The sequence below is a fragment of the Vicugna pacos genome, chromosome 6 (genome assembly GCF_048564905.1).
Source record: "Vicugna pacos chromosome 6, VicPac4, whole genome shotgun sequence".
NCBI classification, from domain to species: domain Eukaryota; kingdom Metazoa; phylum Chordata; class Mammalia; order Artiodactyla; family Camelidae; genus Vicugna; species Vicugna pacos.
This window is the reverse complement of record NC_132992.1, coordinates 59,942,044-59,960,143: the sequence shown is the minus strand read 5'-3', so window position 1 is coordinate 59,960,143 and position 18,100 is coordinate 59,942,044. Positions and strand designations below refer to the sequence as shown.

The window sequence follows — 18,100 nt, the reverse complement described above, 5'->3', positions numbered from 1 at the left end:
GATTAAAGCGGAAAAAAAAAAGAAAACCTTTTCTTATAATCAGTCTTTCTTTCTGGCATTCTCTATGTTTTCACTTCAGTGCAGTAAGTGGGTCTTTATTGAGTTACAGGGGTATTATCTTAAACCACAGACCTCTTATCTCCACCCTGAGGAGTCAGAATGGGCTCCATCCACAAGGGAGAAATCTCATCCTCTCATCCGTGGGCACTGAACACTCTTCTTTTTCTGTCTGTTGTCTTGGTAAATTTCAGCTTTTCACACTCAAGTCAGTCATCACCATGTTCATGACAGGATCCATCAGTTGCATCACTAGAAAGTACTTAACACACAACCACCTGCTTGTGGCCTTGCACTCCTGGAACTTTGGCATCTAAGGCAGACCCCTAAGGGAAACATGAATGAGGACTGGCTATGTTTAACTTCTAGCCTAAACAACCCTGATCATATGTCTCTAGGGATGAAGTGCCCAGTGGACAGATAATACACATTGCAAATGCTGGTGTATTCCCTGCAAAATAGAGGTGATTATAAAACCCACAGCTCTCATTTATTGCATGGGTAGAGCTAAGCACATTATCTCATTAATCCCTGTAACAGCCCAATAAGATGGGAACTATTATTGCCCCCATTTTATAACTGGATAAGATGAGACTCAGAGAGGCTACCTTGCCCAGAGTCCCACAGCTGATATTAGTAGAGCCAGAATACAAACCTAAGCTGTAGGCCAGCAATTGAATGAGCTCAATCTGGTGAGGATGGGTCAGAGTCGAGAATGACGATTTTAGGATTGAAACTTTCCTTGACAAAAGTCAAACCATCTTCAGCAAGTCATCATTCCTTAGTATTGGCAGAGAATTTTAGAAAATAAAACAATACCCACCGTTTAGGAGATTACTGAGCTGGTCTTGGTCATGATTAGTATTTCTGATCTAGGACATTGGTGGATACAAAAGCCTGATTTTATCAGCACATGTGATTAAATGGCAGTTGTTTAAGCTTATTTTCAGCCTTCCTTTCACTTAGCTTTTGACTAGACATGATGACCTATAGATCCTTCACCCTTTATTTTAAGTACTTTTCTGAAAAGTTACTTGTAAAATGAAAATTTGAAAATCAGTTCCATTTTAAATTTACCATGCCCTCCTGTCCAGCCACCTCGCGAGAGGGCACGTGTGAGTCCACATGCTGACTCTGGACGTGCGTCTGCCTCCACACGAATCAGACTTCTGGCCATGGAAACAGCCAGAGACAATGAGGAAGTCAGATGTTTCCAGGAACCCTGGGTTATGTAAAGAAAGTAGTACTTTCTAGTCTAGACAAGGAAATCCCTTTTATTTAGTGGATTTGTATCTAACAATGTAACAATATTGGATCCTGCCTGGGGCAACTGGTTTGTGCTCTCTGCCTTAGTCCCAGCAGCTGCCAGCTCCACAGGAAGCACTGACAAGGATTAATTGGCTTTCCTGAGCCTCGAGGCTCAGGTGTGCCTCCCAGTTCCAACATCCCACAGGACCTGCTCTCGCATAATTTACTGTCTAGAAGGACTTTCTGTTTTCAAGAGTACTGTCTGATAGCCCCCATGTAATCATGTAACTTTGAACCTTGGGAATCTTTCAGGGTATTTAGCTCAGTTTGAGAAAATGGAACATGACCACATTCAAAGTATTTCGATTATTTGTTGCTTTTACAAGGGTTCTGACATGGTCCCGTTTAAAATACGTGATTTACACAAATGATCCTCTTCCTCTAGTTTGTAGTATTTGTAGAGTATGATGAAGAGGGTCCTTCCAATTTCATGCTGGGTTCTCTGAGCAACAGGAAGCTAGTAAGATGACAATTTCAAGGGTAGGAGTTCTTTCCAACTGGTGGTTCTATTTATAGTCTCTCAAATAATGTAGATGTAATCTAGAGTTCATTCCCTCAGTTATTACCAGACATCTGAGACGCCTCTATTCTCTGTGGCATCACCTCAGAGAAAATTTTATAGATTCTATTGTACAGGTAAGGAAGATATGAGGGAAGTTGTGTCTGACCATGGTGGCAGCCAATCAGTATAAAAATCATAGAAAGTTGGAAGGGACTTCTGCTGTTGTCCCACCCAGCTTCCCACCAAATGCTGGTTCCTGCCTAGACAGAGGCTGGGCCGGCTTCTATCTGCATGCCCACTGAGATCAGAACATTCTTGTTCCTGAGATGCAGTTCCATCCCGTTGTTGGATAACTTGAATTCCAGAGCATTTTTTCACGTAACAGATTAAAACCGTCCTCTTTGTAACTTGCATCAATCAGTCTTCTCAGTAGCTGAATAGAAAAAGTCTACTCATTGACTGACTGATGGTCCATTCATTTATTCATTTTGTATTGGTTATCTCCTTTGTACAACACAGCATGCAAGACTTGAGACTCACACTCTGGGAACTGACAGGTTAGCAGGAGACAACATGGACAGATAGAAGGAGGCACGCATGGGCATACATACAACATAAGCAGTATAATTAAGTGCTCCAGGAAATGGGGGAGAACAATAGAAAGGGATCAGGTCTTGACAGGTGTAGTCAGCAGATTCATCTAGGAGGAGCTAGCATTTAAAGCTGTTTATCTTTACTGGCTTGAGGTTAAAAGGCAGAGATTTGGATGTGGTGATTTTAAGAATTAAGTGTTGGAGAAGTGATGAGTGGTTTATATTAACCAGAGCTCAGAGTTTAAATTGGAGAGTGAAGGACAGGTAGTAGAATGAGTGTGAGACTGTGAAGGGCTTTGTATACCTGGAGTGGAGGGTCAGAGAGATGAGTAGTGGAGACAGGGCCGTGAAGCCAGGTGGCATTCACATCATCTCAAATGCCAGGCTGCAGAGTTAAAAAATTATCCAGTGAGGCGAGGCAGAGCCCTGGGGCCAGTTGCTGAACAGGTGACAGTCGTGTTTAGTGCGATAACTGATGGCAGGGGGCAGTGGGCTGGAGAGCTATGTAACATGCCAGGTATAGGGGATAAGGGCCAGAAGCCCTTTGGTGGCCCCTGCAATAGAAGTGTCAGAGTGAGAATTGAATACATTGACTGTGATACAGCCCAGGAAACCACCTACTGTGTGTTCTCCAGGGGAGCATCCACTCCCCAACTCCTTACACCTCTAGACCATCTATATCCAGGGGTGAGCCCCTCCTTACTTTCTGGTGAACAGTTACTTATTAACATACGGAAGTGATTCCAGGTAATCGTGGTAGAGAATCCCAGGATCCAAATGTCTGTAGTGAAATATCTTAGCATTGATTTCTCTTTCTCCAGTGATGTGTACATACAGGCTAAGCCCATATGATGAAAGCAGCTTTAAATATCCTTTAGGATAAAGGTGTGTGCACAAACATGGATTTAAATTTAATATTTTTTATTTGGTGTTCTATGTATGGTAGGCAAAAAGACCCATCGTTGCTACTGTTACTTTTGTTATTGAATTTGTTTTTGTTTTTGTCTAACTTGGAAAGCGGGGCTGCTATATACAAGGGAAGGATAATCAGAAGACTAGGTGAAATGTACGTGTTTGAACTGCTGCTCACAAACTTAGTCTACTTGCTGAATAAAGTGAATGTCATTAGCAGTTCAGGAGAATCGTCCTTCCTGCCTTCTCATACAGTATTGTTATTTATGCTTTATTCTAAACTTCAAAATTGCCTTCTTTTGTTTTGCAAATATTGAGCACCTACTATATGCCAGTCTCTGTTCTCGGTTTTGGGCTACAATAGTGAAAAAAAATAGTCAAAGATTCCTGCCCTCATGGAGCATACCTAGTGAGGGGGGACAATCAATAAATAAGTAATAAATAAATAAGTTAATTATATGGTGTATTAGAAGGAGACAAGTGCTATGGGAGAAAGAACAAGTAGAGAAAAGTAGGAGGGAACAGGGTTGCCATGGAGTGTGGGGCAGGTTGCAGTTTGAGATAGAGTGGTCAGGGTCGCCTTCCTTAAGAAGGTGACCTTTGAGCAAAGACTTGATAGTAAGGGGGTTAGGTATGCAGGTACCTGGATGAAGAAAATTCTGAGGAGCAAAAACAGCTCCTGCAATGGTGCTGAGGCAGCAGAGTGCTAGAAGCAGAGAGGCTCTGTGCTTTTCCATTCCTCTTGGCCTGACAGTGGCTCATGCAGCCAACGAGAAAGCTAGGAAAAGACAATGGCTAAGTTTATTTGTAATAAAACTGATTCAAAATTATTTTTTAAAAAAACTTCACAAACTGATCTAAGGAGACACAGAGGGCATTAGGGGAGGTTTTCTGACTTCTGGACTGCTTGGGTTTGAATCCTGGCTCTGCCACTTTCTGCCTCTGTGATCTTTGGTGTATCATTTAGCCCCTCTGGTCTCAGTTTCTTCATGTGTAAAATGAGGCTAATAACAGTACCTGTCTTCTAGGATTGTTTTGATGATTAAATAAGTCAATGTTGATTAAAAGCGTGTAACTAGGTCTGACACATAGCAGGCACTCAAATATTAGTTACTAATATTATATTACTATTACTACTTCTATTACTTTTATGAGTTGGTGCCCTAATCTGGCATATTCTTTGAGTGTATCTTAAGGGCTGAGTGTGTGTTTGTGTGTGTGTAATCTCTTGAGAGTGTGGAGCTTGATTTAGAAAATAGTTGTAAGAGTTAGGTAAAATCCCACTGCTTAGCACATGATAAGGCCTCAATAAATGTTCCCTTCTGGCATTATTTTATAGCATAGAAAAATAATAGGGAATTTCCCTCTTCTGCTTACTATTAATGATTTTTTGGCTGGTTTGTTAATAAAACGAAGTCCAGATGAAAACATTTTATAGACTCAAACTTGGAAACTTATTTTGCCCTTCGCACCACCAGTGAAACCAAGAAATTCCCAGTGGGTCATTTTGAATATCACTGGAAGGCAAAGGATGGGCTGAGGTGGGTAAGTGAGGGGAAAACTGAAGAAATAGAGAAGTACTCCTTTCAGGTGATACCACTCTGGGATGATGCTGCCTGAAAACTGGAAGTTTCTTTCTTTGAGGACCTTTGAAAAGAGCAGGGATAGCATCAATCCAGGGGCAGCAGGAGTCCCTGAATGAAAAGGCTGGACCAGAGGGTCTCTTGAGGCCTCTCCCAGCTCACTGGGTCTCCAAGAACAGCCCTTCTGCCCAATCGACCGTTCTGTTGTGTTCACAAATCGGAATTAGCCTATCTTTCCATCTCTGTTTATAGGGTCATTAATACTTTAGATACAAAGAGGGCTTCTGTTGAATAATACCAAGTAAGAGCAAGTCACTGCATATTGAGGTAGCAGATGTTGAGAATCAGCTTCCTCATCCTCTGAGGTCTGTCCCCAGCTTCTCTGGGTGTGGCAGCTTACGTGAACCTCCATGGTCTGTTGCCAGGAAGATACCTGGGGGCTATCAGGGAGGCCAGGAAGAGCAGCATGAGTGTGCCCCGAGGGAACTCTGAGGCCTCGAGGAGAAAGAATGCTTTGTCTGCACAGGCCAGGGTGGGTGGTGGGTTAGACAGGAGAGAGAACAGAAGCCAGGTGCCCACTCACTGCTGCTGCTTCGATTCACAGGTGCGGCAGACATCTCCAGGGCCATGGATCATACATACTCAACAGCAGCGAAAGAGGGGGAAGGAGCCTGCTACACATCTCTGATTTCTTCTGTGTGTTATCCACCTCGGGAGGATTCTACATATTTCACTGGAATTCTTCAGAAGGAAAATGGCCACTCCACCATTTCAGAGAGCGCTGAGGAGTTGCGTACCTCCTTACCAGGCGTGCCTGGGATGGAGCCTCGTGGCTTATTTAGTTCTGATTCTGGAATAGAAATGACTCCTGCAGAGTCTACCGAAGTGAACAAGATCTTAGCAGACCCCCTGGACCAGATGAAAGCAGAAGCCTACAAGTACATTGACATAAGTAGGCCAGAGAAGGTGAAATATCAGGAGGTGTGTCATCCCAAGTTGGAAGACAAAGATTTGGACTTTAAGAATAAGGACACTGAAATCTCAACAAAATCTGAAGAGGCCCGTGAAGCAGAGAAACCAGCTCCTGTGGAGGGGAAAATCCTCAAGGACCATTTATTTGAAGAATCAACATTTGCACCATATATAGATGATATCTCTGAAGAACAGCACAGAGCTCCTCTGATTACTGCCCCCATCAAAATCACGCTGACTGAGATCGAGCCTTCTGGTGAAACTGCCACCCCAGAGAAGACCCCTGAGAAGCAAGATATCTGCCTGAAACCAAGTCCTGACACAGTCCCCACCGTCACCGTCTCAGAGCCTGAAGATGACAGCCCAGGATCCGTCACTCCTCCGTCTTCTGGAACAGGTAAGGGACTGGGGTTCCTTGCCTTGGGAAAACCCAGCATATGGAATCTGAATCATTAAGGAATGAAAATTTGGATTCAAAATACTTAAATCTCAGTTGAACTGATTTAATTGACATATAACTTTCTCAGTCTTGTGTCCATTGTACAAAGTTTGCAATCTGGAATTTTTTTAAGAAGTCCTATCAGATTTGCTTTGTAGAATGTTTGTTTCTTCATTTGAGTAGAGAGGTTAGGATGACACACTGGAGACGTTAAAATCCTCCTGTGGCTCTACTATTCAGAACAAAGAGGGATGTGCCACTAGCTTCCAGGTTAGCTTTCCTCCCTGGCCTCCAGGCATCATGGAGAGAGCACCTTGGCTGTTCTCCCAGACCAGCTGAGCCACCTTGGACGGGGCATTTAACATTCCTGACCCTAGCTGCAAGTCTGTACAATGAAGGGAGTGGGGGCAGCGTGGACTTCAGGGCCTTGGTGGGGTGGAGTGGGCAGTGAGAGGAAACCTAAACCAAGGGTACTCCTCCCCTCTCCATTCAATCTCAACACTGTCATTTTCATCTTTTCAGTTTATTGCAGTTCTGCCTACAATTTTATTTTTCAAACTGAAGAATCTATTTACTTAGAATAAAAGAACTTCAGAATTCACTAGGCTATGATTTTTTTCAACTTGAACCTTCCACCCTGACTCGAGGCAGGGTGTTGTTAAACCACATCAATACATCCTCTCAAGCGCAACCTAGTGAAAGTTCAGAGTGGTAGCAGGGATTCCTCACCCTTATCTGTGCCACCTCATCCCTGGTGGTGGAAGTGAAGCATTTGTATCTCCACCACTTCGAATGCTCATGAGGCATCAGGAAGAAGAGGACAATGAGAGGTCCTGCCTCCACTGGCTGGTGTTCTGACCTTACCCAAAAGTGAGTTATGAACCTTTTTGATTTATAAAAAGTGATTTTCAGCACCTCAGGAAAAAGAGCTTTGACTGTACTCTTAGAACAGTTCCAAAGCCTTATGATTAGGACTGAATGCTCTATATTCTGATGATACAGTAAGTCCAAGTGTTAGAACAGAGAGAATTTAATGGAAGTCCCTCCTATCCTGTTTCCCTAAAGACTTTAGCATCAATTCCTCCCCTTCCCCAATCTTACCCCAGACTCATTCAACTATGAATTCCAATGGTCTTAAAGATTCACTGTACCAGGTCCTGATTTTCAAATTCGTTCATGCACTCAACACACACTTTCTATGCACTTTCTTCTGGTCAGGCACTCTACTACGCACTGGCGGCGCTAGAGTTGAAAAGCAAGCAAAACCAGTCCCTGTCTTCCAGTGGGACAGGTGACATGGAAATAGTCACACTCCAGTGTGACTTACCCTAGCTGACAACATGAAGTAGGGTCATGGTTAAGTCTCAAAGCGTCCTTGTGGTCTTTCTGGCAGTGCATATAAAACCCTTCTATTATTTCATGACATAAAGATATTGATGCTCTTAAGATGTAAGGTATGTTCAGCTGTGTTTACAGAGTTCCAGGGTTGTCTGGTGGTCAGTTCAGAAGAACTTTAGCCAGTCTTCAGAAGAGTGAAATGCCCCAGCACATTTAGGTCCATTTACATGGCACATGCCTCATGTAAAAACTACAGTTTACAAAGCTGATGATAAAGGCTTGATATGGAGTTCATTAATTATGAGGAAATTTTCTGTATTTTTCTTCAGTAGGGATGGCTCATTTGGGTTCTGGTTGGATTTGGTTCTCATGATCTTGGAGTTTTATGATCTCTGGGAGCCCACCTGACAGCATGGGGTTAAGCAATGCTTTTCTCTGAACTTGCTCCATTCTAAGCATTTATTCAAGAAGGGAGAAAGCCTCCTGCCCCATTATACAGCTATTTCCCATGTTCAGCTCCTCTCTCCACACACACACCACACACACTCTGGAGTCATATGATGACACAAAAGGATAAAATTAACAGGAGAATAGGGTGAATCAGCTTATCCTTGAGGCTTTTCTCCTTGTTCTTTTCATCCCGAGAGGTTACCCTCACCCCCTCCCCATCTTGTGAGCCCTTGGCATTGTGTGTCACTCTACCCATAAACACTGGAGGATCTGGGCTTTTTTACATCTGTTGGGTCTATGCCAACAGATAAGACAAACATCAAGAATTACGTACAATCCTACATAGAAACGGAGGAAAAGGAAAGTATCCCAAACAAAAGGAATTCAGTTCATCATTGTTTAATAAACAAGGAAAATATCAAATAACTCTGGGGAATAATTCAAATTATGTGAATTATGAATCAGGAGAAATTCTAATTTAGAATAGTTTTAGCCACAGACCCCAAAACTTAAGCATGGAGTCTGATATTACTTCCTTCAATTCCAGTAGATTCTTCCATTTTGTAATTTTCTTCAACATAATATTTTCATCATGTTAAATAATATACCCTGAGGTTCAGAGGCACAAAACTTTTTACAGCTTAAATATTGGAAGTTTTTTCTTAGCAAAGATCAGTCATGAATACAAATGAAGTGTTTTAGGGAAACATAGTAATTGCCCTGATGGACCAGACCATTGACCCATCAATAGCATGTTGTTTCTGACACAAATACCTAGAAGTGTATTATGGTAGCCATGGATGTTCTTTGAGATGTTATCCTCAGAAAGGACAACAATCAAGAGGCATCATAAAACCATCCCAGCTTCCCTTAAACAGAAATAAGCAATAAAAAGTAAACCAATTTAAACTCTTTGAAAATTACTGTTGTGTTCCCTTGTATTGATGAGGTCTATAAGTCTCTTACCCATTTTGAAAATTTATTCTTTTATTCAAAAATACTTACTGACTGACTTCTATGTTAGATTTGTGCTGGGCACCAGAGACATTGCAGTAAACAAGATGTATAAAGTCCCTACCCTCACGGAGCTTACCTGCTAGTGAGAGAAGACAAAAAAAGTAAATACATAAATAAATAGTGTAATGTCATGTGATGTGAATACTATAAGGAGTGATAGAATGTTGGGTGTGAGATGGTCAAGGATGGCCCTCCAAGGTGACATGTAATTAGAAATCTGAATGAGAAGTCCACAATTCAAAGAGAGGGGTTACGAGGGGCCCCAGGTACAGAAGATAGCTAATGCTCAGGCCCCAAGGCTGTCTTATGTGGGAACTGAAAGATAGTGCAAAGAAGCAAGGGAGAAATATGGTATAGAACAGAGACGGAGAGGTAGACAGGGGCCAGATCATTCAGGGCTTCACATGCGAGGATAAAGAATTTGAATTTTGTTCCAAATGCAATGGGAAACCATTGGAGGGTTTTAATCTGAGACATGATGGCATTCATTCACTCATCTTTCACTTAACAAATATGTGTTGTATGTGTTGACCATTTTTACTCAGTGCTAGGCATTAATCCATCACCACTGGGGATACAGGAGTGAAACACAAGATTCCTGCATGGATGGAGTTTGCATTCTAGTTGAGAAGATTTACACACAAATAAATAAACATATAATATAATATCAGGTAGGTATAACAGTTATGAAGAAAAATAAAGCAAGAGAGAGGGTAAGAAAGTGATGGAGGTGGTAGGTGAGAAAAGGCTTTTCCCTGTCCAGGGCTTTTAGCAGAGACCTGAATGGGGTGAGAGAGCAAGCCGTGTAGAGAGAGGTGCCAGGTTGAGGAAACAGCCAGTGCAGAGGCCTAGAGCTGGAAATGTCCTGTGTGTTCAAGGAGTAGCTGGATGGTCAGTGTGGCTGGAGTGGGGAGAAGGGAGGGAAGAGTGGCAGAATCAGATTTGTGTTTTCAAATGATCCCTCTGGATGATGAGTGGAAAATGAGCCAGGAGCAAGGGGGAGACCTGAATGGCAGCATCATTCACGGTTGGATTCTGGCCTCTGCAACTTGGTAGACTGGCCCAAGTTCACCTTTCCTTCTATCCTTCTGAATTATATCATCATAATTATCAGCAGCAGAAAACACATCTATCTTCCTAGGCAGGGTGGTTCTAACCTTCTCAGTTTCTATATTATATTTAATTATTTTCATTGACGTTTTGCTTTCTAGTTTCTAGTTCTGCTATATTAGTATCTTAGCTAGAGTCCTATAAGGTTTTAACAAGGGTAGAAAACCTTCTGCTTTGTTGTAAAACTTTTAGTTCCCATTAAGAATGGAAGGCAATGTCTACAACATCTACTGGGTCCCTTTTGACTCATAAAAAGGATGGATTTTTTTTTAAGGTAGTACGTTCACTTGCCCAAGATGAAACTCATGAGGCCCTTTTCGCCCATACCCCATAGCTGTCTGATACCATCCTTACTCTTGAGTAAAGAAAGCGAGATCCTTGAGCCTTCCTTTTTGAATGCCCTAACATAGTGATTTTCAACTAGAGGTAGGATTGTCAGAGGTATGGAATTCCTGTTTGTTTTATTCACCCAGGCTAACCATTTCTGAGTGATCTTTGATGCCCCATTTTGTTTCACTCACCACGTGAAGCAGACCCCAAGTCTATGATTTCCCTCTATCCACTGTCTCTTGAATTGTCTTCTCTTTTCTGTATCTGTGGCCACCACAACTCATTAGGTTGTCATAATTCCTCCCCTCAATGACTGCAGTATCCTCTTAATGGGTCATCCTCTTTCTATTCTTTCTTTCCTAAGTTCATCCCAACCCTTCTAGGATCCACCAATGCCTATCAGATAAATTATCAACTTTTAAACTGGCTTCCAGGGCTTTCCAGGATCAGGGGCTGGCTTAACGTTCCAGTAATATCACTCTGTATCATTCCCCGCAATACTCCAGTTAAACTTTTGAACTCACCATTCTTTGAACACACCCCTTCCTTTTCCAGTTCCATATCTTTGCTCCTGGAGTTCACTCTTCTTGGACCGTGTCTTCCTTTAAAGGCTCTATTTGCATTCTAAGATTAATTCAAATGCAACTTCCTCAATTACTAACTCCTCCAAGATCCTCTAGAACTTTGTACTTCACTTTTGCAGTAGCTCATTCTGTCTTGTTTTCTTATTATTCTCTGGAGAAACAGGGAAAGTTTTGAGTCATCAGCATAGTGATGGTAATTGAGACCTAGTGATGGTAGAAGTGGATGAAACCACCTTGAATGTGGAGTAAGAAGAGAGCCTTAGGGCAGAGCACTGGGGAAGGCCACATTTAGTAACTTGGAAGAGAATGATGAGGAATTCACAAAGGTGACTGAGATTGGGAGAGCAAGAGGAATATCTGAAGAGGTAGTGTTGCAGAAGCCAAAGGAGGAATAGACAGCACGCCAAATGCTGTTAAGAAGTCATATAAGATGAGAACTCAAAAATGATTTAGAAGTTGTTAGTGAATTTAAGCAAGCAGTTAGGACAGAATTCAGCTTGAAATGGTATATTCGCTCAGATTCAGATAAATCCCTAAATCTCAGTGGCTTAATGTAATTAAAGTGACTTCTCATTCATACTACAGTCTAATGCAGGCCTGGTAGTTCTCCTATAAGTGCTGATCAGGGGAAAAGCCTCTTTCCATCTCCTTTTTTTAAAAACTGGGAACTATATTCAATACCTTATAGTAACCTATAATGAAAAAGAATATGAAAAGGAATATATGTATGTATATGTATGACTGAAACATTATACTAGAAATGGACACAACATTGTAAACTAACTATACTTCAATAATAAAAAATAAAATAAAAATTTTAAAAACCTGCCCTATTGAGATTATACTCTACATACCATACAGTTCACCCATTTAAAGTATATATATTTAATGGCTCTCAGTATAGTCACAGAATTGTGTATCTATCGATATAATAAATTTTAGAGCATTTTAATTACCCCCAGAAAAGCCCTGCACCTCTTTGCCATCATTCCCAAATCTCCCCATTCCCCAAACATTACCCCCAGGCAACCATTCTATCTCTGTAGGTTTCCCTATTCTAGACATTTCATATAAATGGAATCATACAATATGTGGTCTTTTGTGACTGGCTTATTTCATTTAGCATACTGTTCTCAAGGTTTAGCCATGTTGTGCCATGTATCAGTATTTCATTCTTTTTTATGGCCAAATAATATTCCATTGTATGGCTATATGACATTTTATTTATCTATTCACCAATTAATGAACATTGGGTTATTTCATTTCTTTGGCTGTTACAGATAGTGCTGTTATTAATATTAACATTGTGTGTAAGTTTTTGTATGGATATAGGTTTTCAGTTCTCTACTTGTGAGTAGAATTCCTGGGTTATGTGGTAACTAAGTTTAAATAGTTGAGGAATGGTATAGTTCAAAGCAACTATACCGTTTTACATTCCCATCAGCAGTGGATGAGGGGTCAAGATTCTCCACTTCTTTCCAACACTTGTTACTATCTGACTTTTTTATTTTAGCAATCCTAGTGGGTGCAAAGTGGTAACTCATGGTTTTGATTTGCAGTTCTCTGGTGAATATAATGTTGAGCATATTTTTGTATGCTTTTTGGTCATGTGTAAATCTTCTTTGGAGAAATATCAATTCAAATCCTTTGCCTATTTTTTAACTAGGTTGTTTGTCTTTTTATAATTGAGTTGTAATCATTTTTAATATATTCTAGATATACAAGTCCCTTATATATGATCTGTAAAATTTTCTCCAATTCTGTCAATTGATGTTGTCCTCTAAAGCACAGAAGTGTTTAACTTTGATAAAGTCCAATTTATATATATTTTATTTTTTTACTTATACATTTCATGTCATATATAAGAAGCCATTGTCTATTTTAAGGTCACAAATACTCACTCCTGTATTTTCTTCTTAAGTTTCTAGTTTTAGCTCTTATATTTAGGTTGGATCCATGTGGAGTTAATTTTTGTATATGACATGAGGTGAGGATCCAGCTTCATTCTTCTGCATGTGGTTATCCAGCTCACTTTTCCTCTTGTCATTGTCTAGAATATAATTTGCCATATCTCAGACTGTACCTGCTTTGTGAACAGATGTAGCAAGATATAGTAAAAAACACATGGAACATAAGGACTTGAGTTCAAATTTAAGCCAAGTCATTTCTGTGGCTATATCATTCAGGGTCCTGTCAGGAAACAAAGTGACACACTCAAAAGTTGTAACTAAAGAGAGTTTAAAGAAGAGGCTATTTACAGATGTGTAAAGATGGTTAAGAGAACCAACAAAAAGATGCTTTACAATGCAGTCAAGGAGTGGCAACATTAAGGAACTATTAGCATGCCTGGACCCAAAGGAGAATGGGGAGGGAACAGTATTTCCAAAGCCTGCCAAGATCTGGAGCTTCAGAAGCAGCAAGAGATATAAATACTCACAACATTTCCCTCCTCCCTCCCCTTCAGTGATTCCTATTGACTGAAAATAACCAGAAACCAGAGGGGAAGGAATTCCAGGTAATGCCTTCTATGTAGGTCAGCCTGTCAGAGCAGAGAACAGGGCAGAAAAAGACAGGAATAAATGCAAGGGGACAAATGTAGAAAAACCAGTAGAGTGACTTTGGACAAGTCACTTCGCCTATTGCCAGTAGACTCTATGCCTCATATATGAAGTGCCTATAACCCAGCAGATGCTCAGCAAGTGGAGCATTGATGACATTGCTACTGATAGTGCTCAGGAGGTACAGACTGTTCTTCCCTTCACACTCGGCTCTACTCCTTATCTTCTTCCTCTTCCCTCTGGCCTACTATTGAGAAGTAATGCCGCTTTTACATTTTTAAGCTGTTTGAAATCATATCAAAGAACTATGTGTTCAACTTGAGGAACTAACTGCTGTAAAAAACTTGAGATCATGCAATAAATCTTTTTATACATAAATTGTATGAGAGATAATAAGGTGATTGTTGTTTTAAGTTACTAAAGAAACAACAACAAAAATCATACCACTTCTCTGCTCAAAACCCTTCAATGTCTTCTCATTTTACTCAAGTCCTGTGAGATCTTACATGATGACCCTTGCCTTCCATGCATGTATTTAACCTCTTTTCCTAGTATCCGTCCCCTTATCCACGTTGCACCAGACATGGTAGCCTCCTGTGATACCTAGAAATCATTGCAACTCCCACTTCCTGGCCTTTGCACTATCTGTTCCCTCTGATTGGCATACTTTTCCTCGGGATATCTTCATGAATCACTTGCTCACCTTCTCAAGTGTTGAATATGGGTTACCTTCTCAATAAGGCCTATCTTGACTCCACTATTTAAAATTGCAAACTCATCGCCCCTCCCCCATCACAGCCTTCCTGATCCCTTCACACTATTCATTTTTTTCCATCGCACTTAACATCTTCTAATATACTATATACTTCATTACATATATTATTTATGTATTCTGTTCTCCTCCCATTAGAATATAAGCAGCAATTTTGTTAACCTGTTTCATTCACTAATATATCCCAAGTGCCTATAACAGAGCCTAACACACAGTAGGTTCTCAATAAATAATGGATGAATGAATGATACATGGATAAAGGATAAAATCAATTCTGCTTTATAGAGGATCAGACAGTGGATGAAGGATAAAATCAATTCTGCTTTCTAGCGAATTAAATAAATCTAAAATGTTTCATCCTTTGGGGTTCTCCCACAACCCTAAAGTGACAAATTACCTAGTGACAAATTACCTAGCCAGAGACAGTCTACTCCTTACTCTCCCTAAATCCCTCCCACTGAGCTCAAAGCTTTGGAGAAATGGCAAGTGGCTTTTGCTTACAAAAGGGCCGACCACTGTCTAGGATATTCTGAAATAGGGCCATGCTCTACGGGCAAGGGGAGAACCAAGCTCCTGAAATCTGTTGTCATGGCCATTCCTGGTAGTTTCATCTAAGTGAAAAATAACAGCAAGATTGCTGGTGAGGTTTTGAGGCCATCTGGACAAACATCAGGCAGAAGGCAGGGACTCACCCAGGGGACTATGAGTGACTCTCAGGTTTGTTCTTCTCAAGAGGAGGTGAAGAGAGGAAAAAGAATAACAGTGGGCTCCACTATTAGAAGCCCTGCAGGATTGTTCAGTGTAATAATCTTCACCGCCTGCTTGACGAACGAACTTGGCGAAAACTCTTACATTGCTCCACTTTGTTATACTTTTCACTAAAAAAGAGTTAAAGTATTGATTCTTATGGGAAATGTAAAGCTCAGAAGTCAAGTATATGAGGATCCAAATTAGCCTTCTTTGTCTTATTGAAGGAGGGGGCATGAACAGAATTGGATAAGGAATAATGGATGATTTCAAATTTGTTGACATTGTGGGCCAAATTAGAGAGTTATATACATCAGATTATCTGATGAAATCTGTGAAATTAGGAAACTTCCCTGAGAGAATGGATTAGAAATTAAAACCATGACTTCTAAAATCTTTGCCACATTGAAACAGAAAAATCAAAGAGGTGCTATTGCTAAGAAATTGCTGAATCATTTTTAAAAATATCTAGATTAAGATAGATAGGTGTATCAAACACTGATTAATTGTTTAACAATAAGCAGTAATTAGCCTTTTAGTTCAGGTGGCCTGTCTTTCTAGCATAGCCCTGGAAACAGACCATTCTTGTGCTAATGAGGTACGTGTTTTTTAAGCAACGAAAAACAGCTCCCCTAATGGAATTTTGGTTTTTTTCTTCTCTTTTTGTCCATCTGTCTGTCCTTGTGTGTGCCGCTCTGGCTCTTCTTGGCTCTGTGGGACGACAGAACCATCTGCCGCAGAATCCCAGGGGAAATGCAGCATCTCCGAGGATGAGCTGATCACTGCCATTAAGGAAGCAAAGGGGTTATCCTATGAAACAAAAGAGAGCCCGCGGCCAACCGGCCATGTGGCCGAAAGGTCTGAGGGCAAGGCCAGGTCCGGGCTGCCCACCATCCCCAGCCCCCTGGACCACGAGGCCAGCAGCGCGGAGTCCGGGGACTCGGAAATAGAGCTGGTGTCCGAGGACCCCATGGCCGCTGAGGACGCGCTGCCCTCGGGCTACGTGACCTTTGGTCATGTGGGCGGCCCGCCGCCGTCACCGGCCTCGCCATCCATCCAGTACAGCATCTTGAGGGAGGAGCGCGAGGCCGAGCTGGACAGCGAGCTCATCATCGAGTCGTGCGACGCCTCCTCCGCCTCGGAGGAGAGCCCCAAGCGGGAGCAGGACTCGCCGCCGATGAAGCCGGGCGCCCTGGACGCCATCCGGGAGGAGCCGGGCGCCCGGGCCGAGGAGTGCGCCCCCAGCCGGCGGGGCCTGGCCGAGCCGGGGCCCTTCCTCAAGTTCCCCTCGGCCGCCCCCAAAACCGGCCCGGAGCTGCCCTCTGGAGACGGAGCCCCCATACCCGAGGGGCCCGCGGCGCCGTGGAAACCTGTGGAAGCTACGAGTTCTGACCAAAGCCCCGCAGCCACAAAGGGCCCTGGGCCTCGAGGTCCTGGCGTCGCGCCCCCTCTGCTGTTTCTCAATAAGCAAAAAGGTAAAGTGACGGCTTTCCTGATTAAAGCAGGTTGTCTGCTTCCTGTCCTCCCTCTGGGTGCTCTGAGGTACTCAGCAGAGGGGTGGTTCTGGCTCAGCCCAGTGGTCATGTCCTAACTGGTCAAACAGTTAACCAGAGAACAATACGAGGTGGGTAGGGGAGGAGTGAGCAAATTCAGATTCGCAGCTAGGATTTAAGTGGCCAAACTACGTGCTCTCAGCTGCGCTAGCACCCCCCATAATGAGTGGCTCTCTGTATACTCCAAGATATCCTGAGTGATATGAAAGTGTCCTTTCTTTCGTTCCAAGGCTGGGTTTCCTCGCTTGGGAAGGGATGTGGTTTTTGTTATTGTCCAGGCTTATTTCCAGTTTCCCACCCACTCAGTGATGGGGCGTGGCTGCAGTCCCCTCTAGGTGTTGGAACCCACCGTTATCATATCCATTTTGCCAGACAAATTTGTTTCTTAAATGGGCCAAGAGGATCTCAGCACCATCCTTTCTCATACCAAAAAAAAAAAAAAAACCCCAAAAAACTCCACAAAAAAATAGGAACCAAAAAATGGGATTTGGACCTCAGTAAGTTTTTGTGTCCCAGCTAGTCAGGAAAGACAGGGACCAAAGTAGGTGCCATAGTTTCTTTTGTCCCTAAGCAAGACCTAAGGTGACTAGTTAATTTTTAAAGACACTTATAACTTAGAATGATTTTAATTTGGCCATTATATTTCCCTATGAGAAATCTTGAGTTGAATGAAGTCTTCAAATGCAGGGAAAATGGAAGTAATTATTTTATCTTCCAGACATTGCATGGCATTCTGTCCCCCAAATCATCCCCCACACCTAGTTGCAGTTGTGTTACAGAATTCAAGAAAGGAATTAAAGAATCAGGTGAATAAATTAGGCCCTGAACAGTCTAGTTAATGGACTACATTAAAGATACACAGTCTCTCTCCAGATCCTGGGTAGAGCACCCAGGTGGAACTTTAAAATAAGCCCTAAAAGCACAACTCTGTTCAAGGTTCCCTCCTATCCATCCCTTCTGCTTTTTGTTTCTTTAGAAGTATTTTGCCTTTTGGAGATAAGTGATCTTGAGGATACACCCTACTTTCTGTTTAAACACTAATTTCAGTGATGTTAATAGCAATTAAAGTGCTCCATATAGGAATAGAGGACAAAATCTTTCTCATTATAGATTGGAGACTAGCTTCTAAATTCTTTAAAATTAACATGTTGGAAGAAGGGAACCTCGAGGAATGTAATAAAATGATAACCTGCTGCGTGGTTGCTATTGGCCTAGACACGTGGCATCATGTGAGGACCAATGTAATTGACTCCTGATTTCCTGAGTAACTCAACC

At 41.9% G+C, this 18,100-nt stretch overlaps 1 protein-coding gene across 3 annotated transcripts in view; it reads left to right on the top strand.

Moving 5' to 3' along the window:
- RTN1 (reticulon 1) overlaps nucleotides 1–18,100 on the top strand; it is a 208,203-nt gene that overhangs the window by 98,400 nt on the left and 91,703 nt on the right. For all 3 annotated transcript variants that reach the window (XM_072963153.1, XM_072963155.1, XM_072963154.1), the window contains exons 2-3: nucleotides 5,560–6,324; nucleotides 15,998–16,747. In XM_072963153.1, coding sequence (XP_072819254.1) covers nucleotides 5,560–6,324; nucleotides 15,998–16,747 — 1,515 coding nt within the window. The remainder of the gene's footprint in view (nucleotides 1–5,559; nucleotides 6,325–15,997; nucleotides 16,748–18,100) is intronic.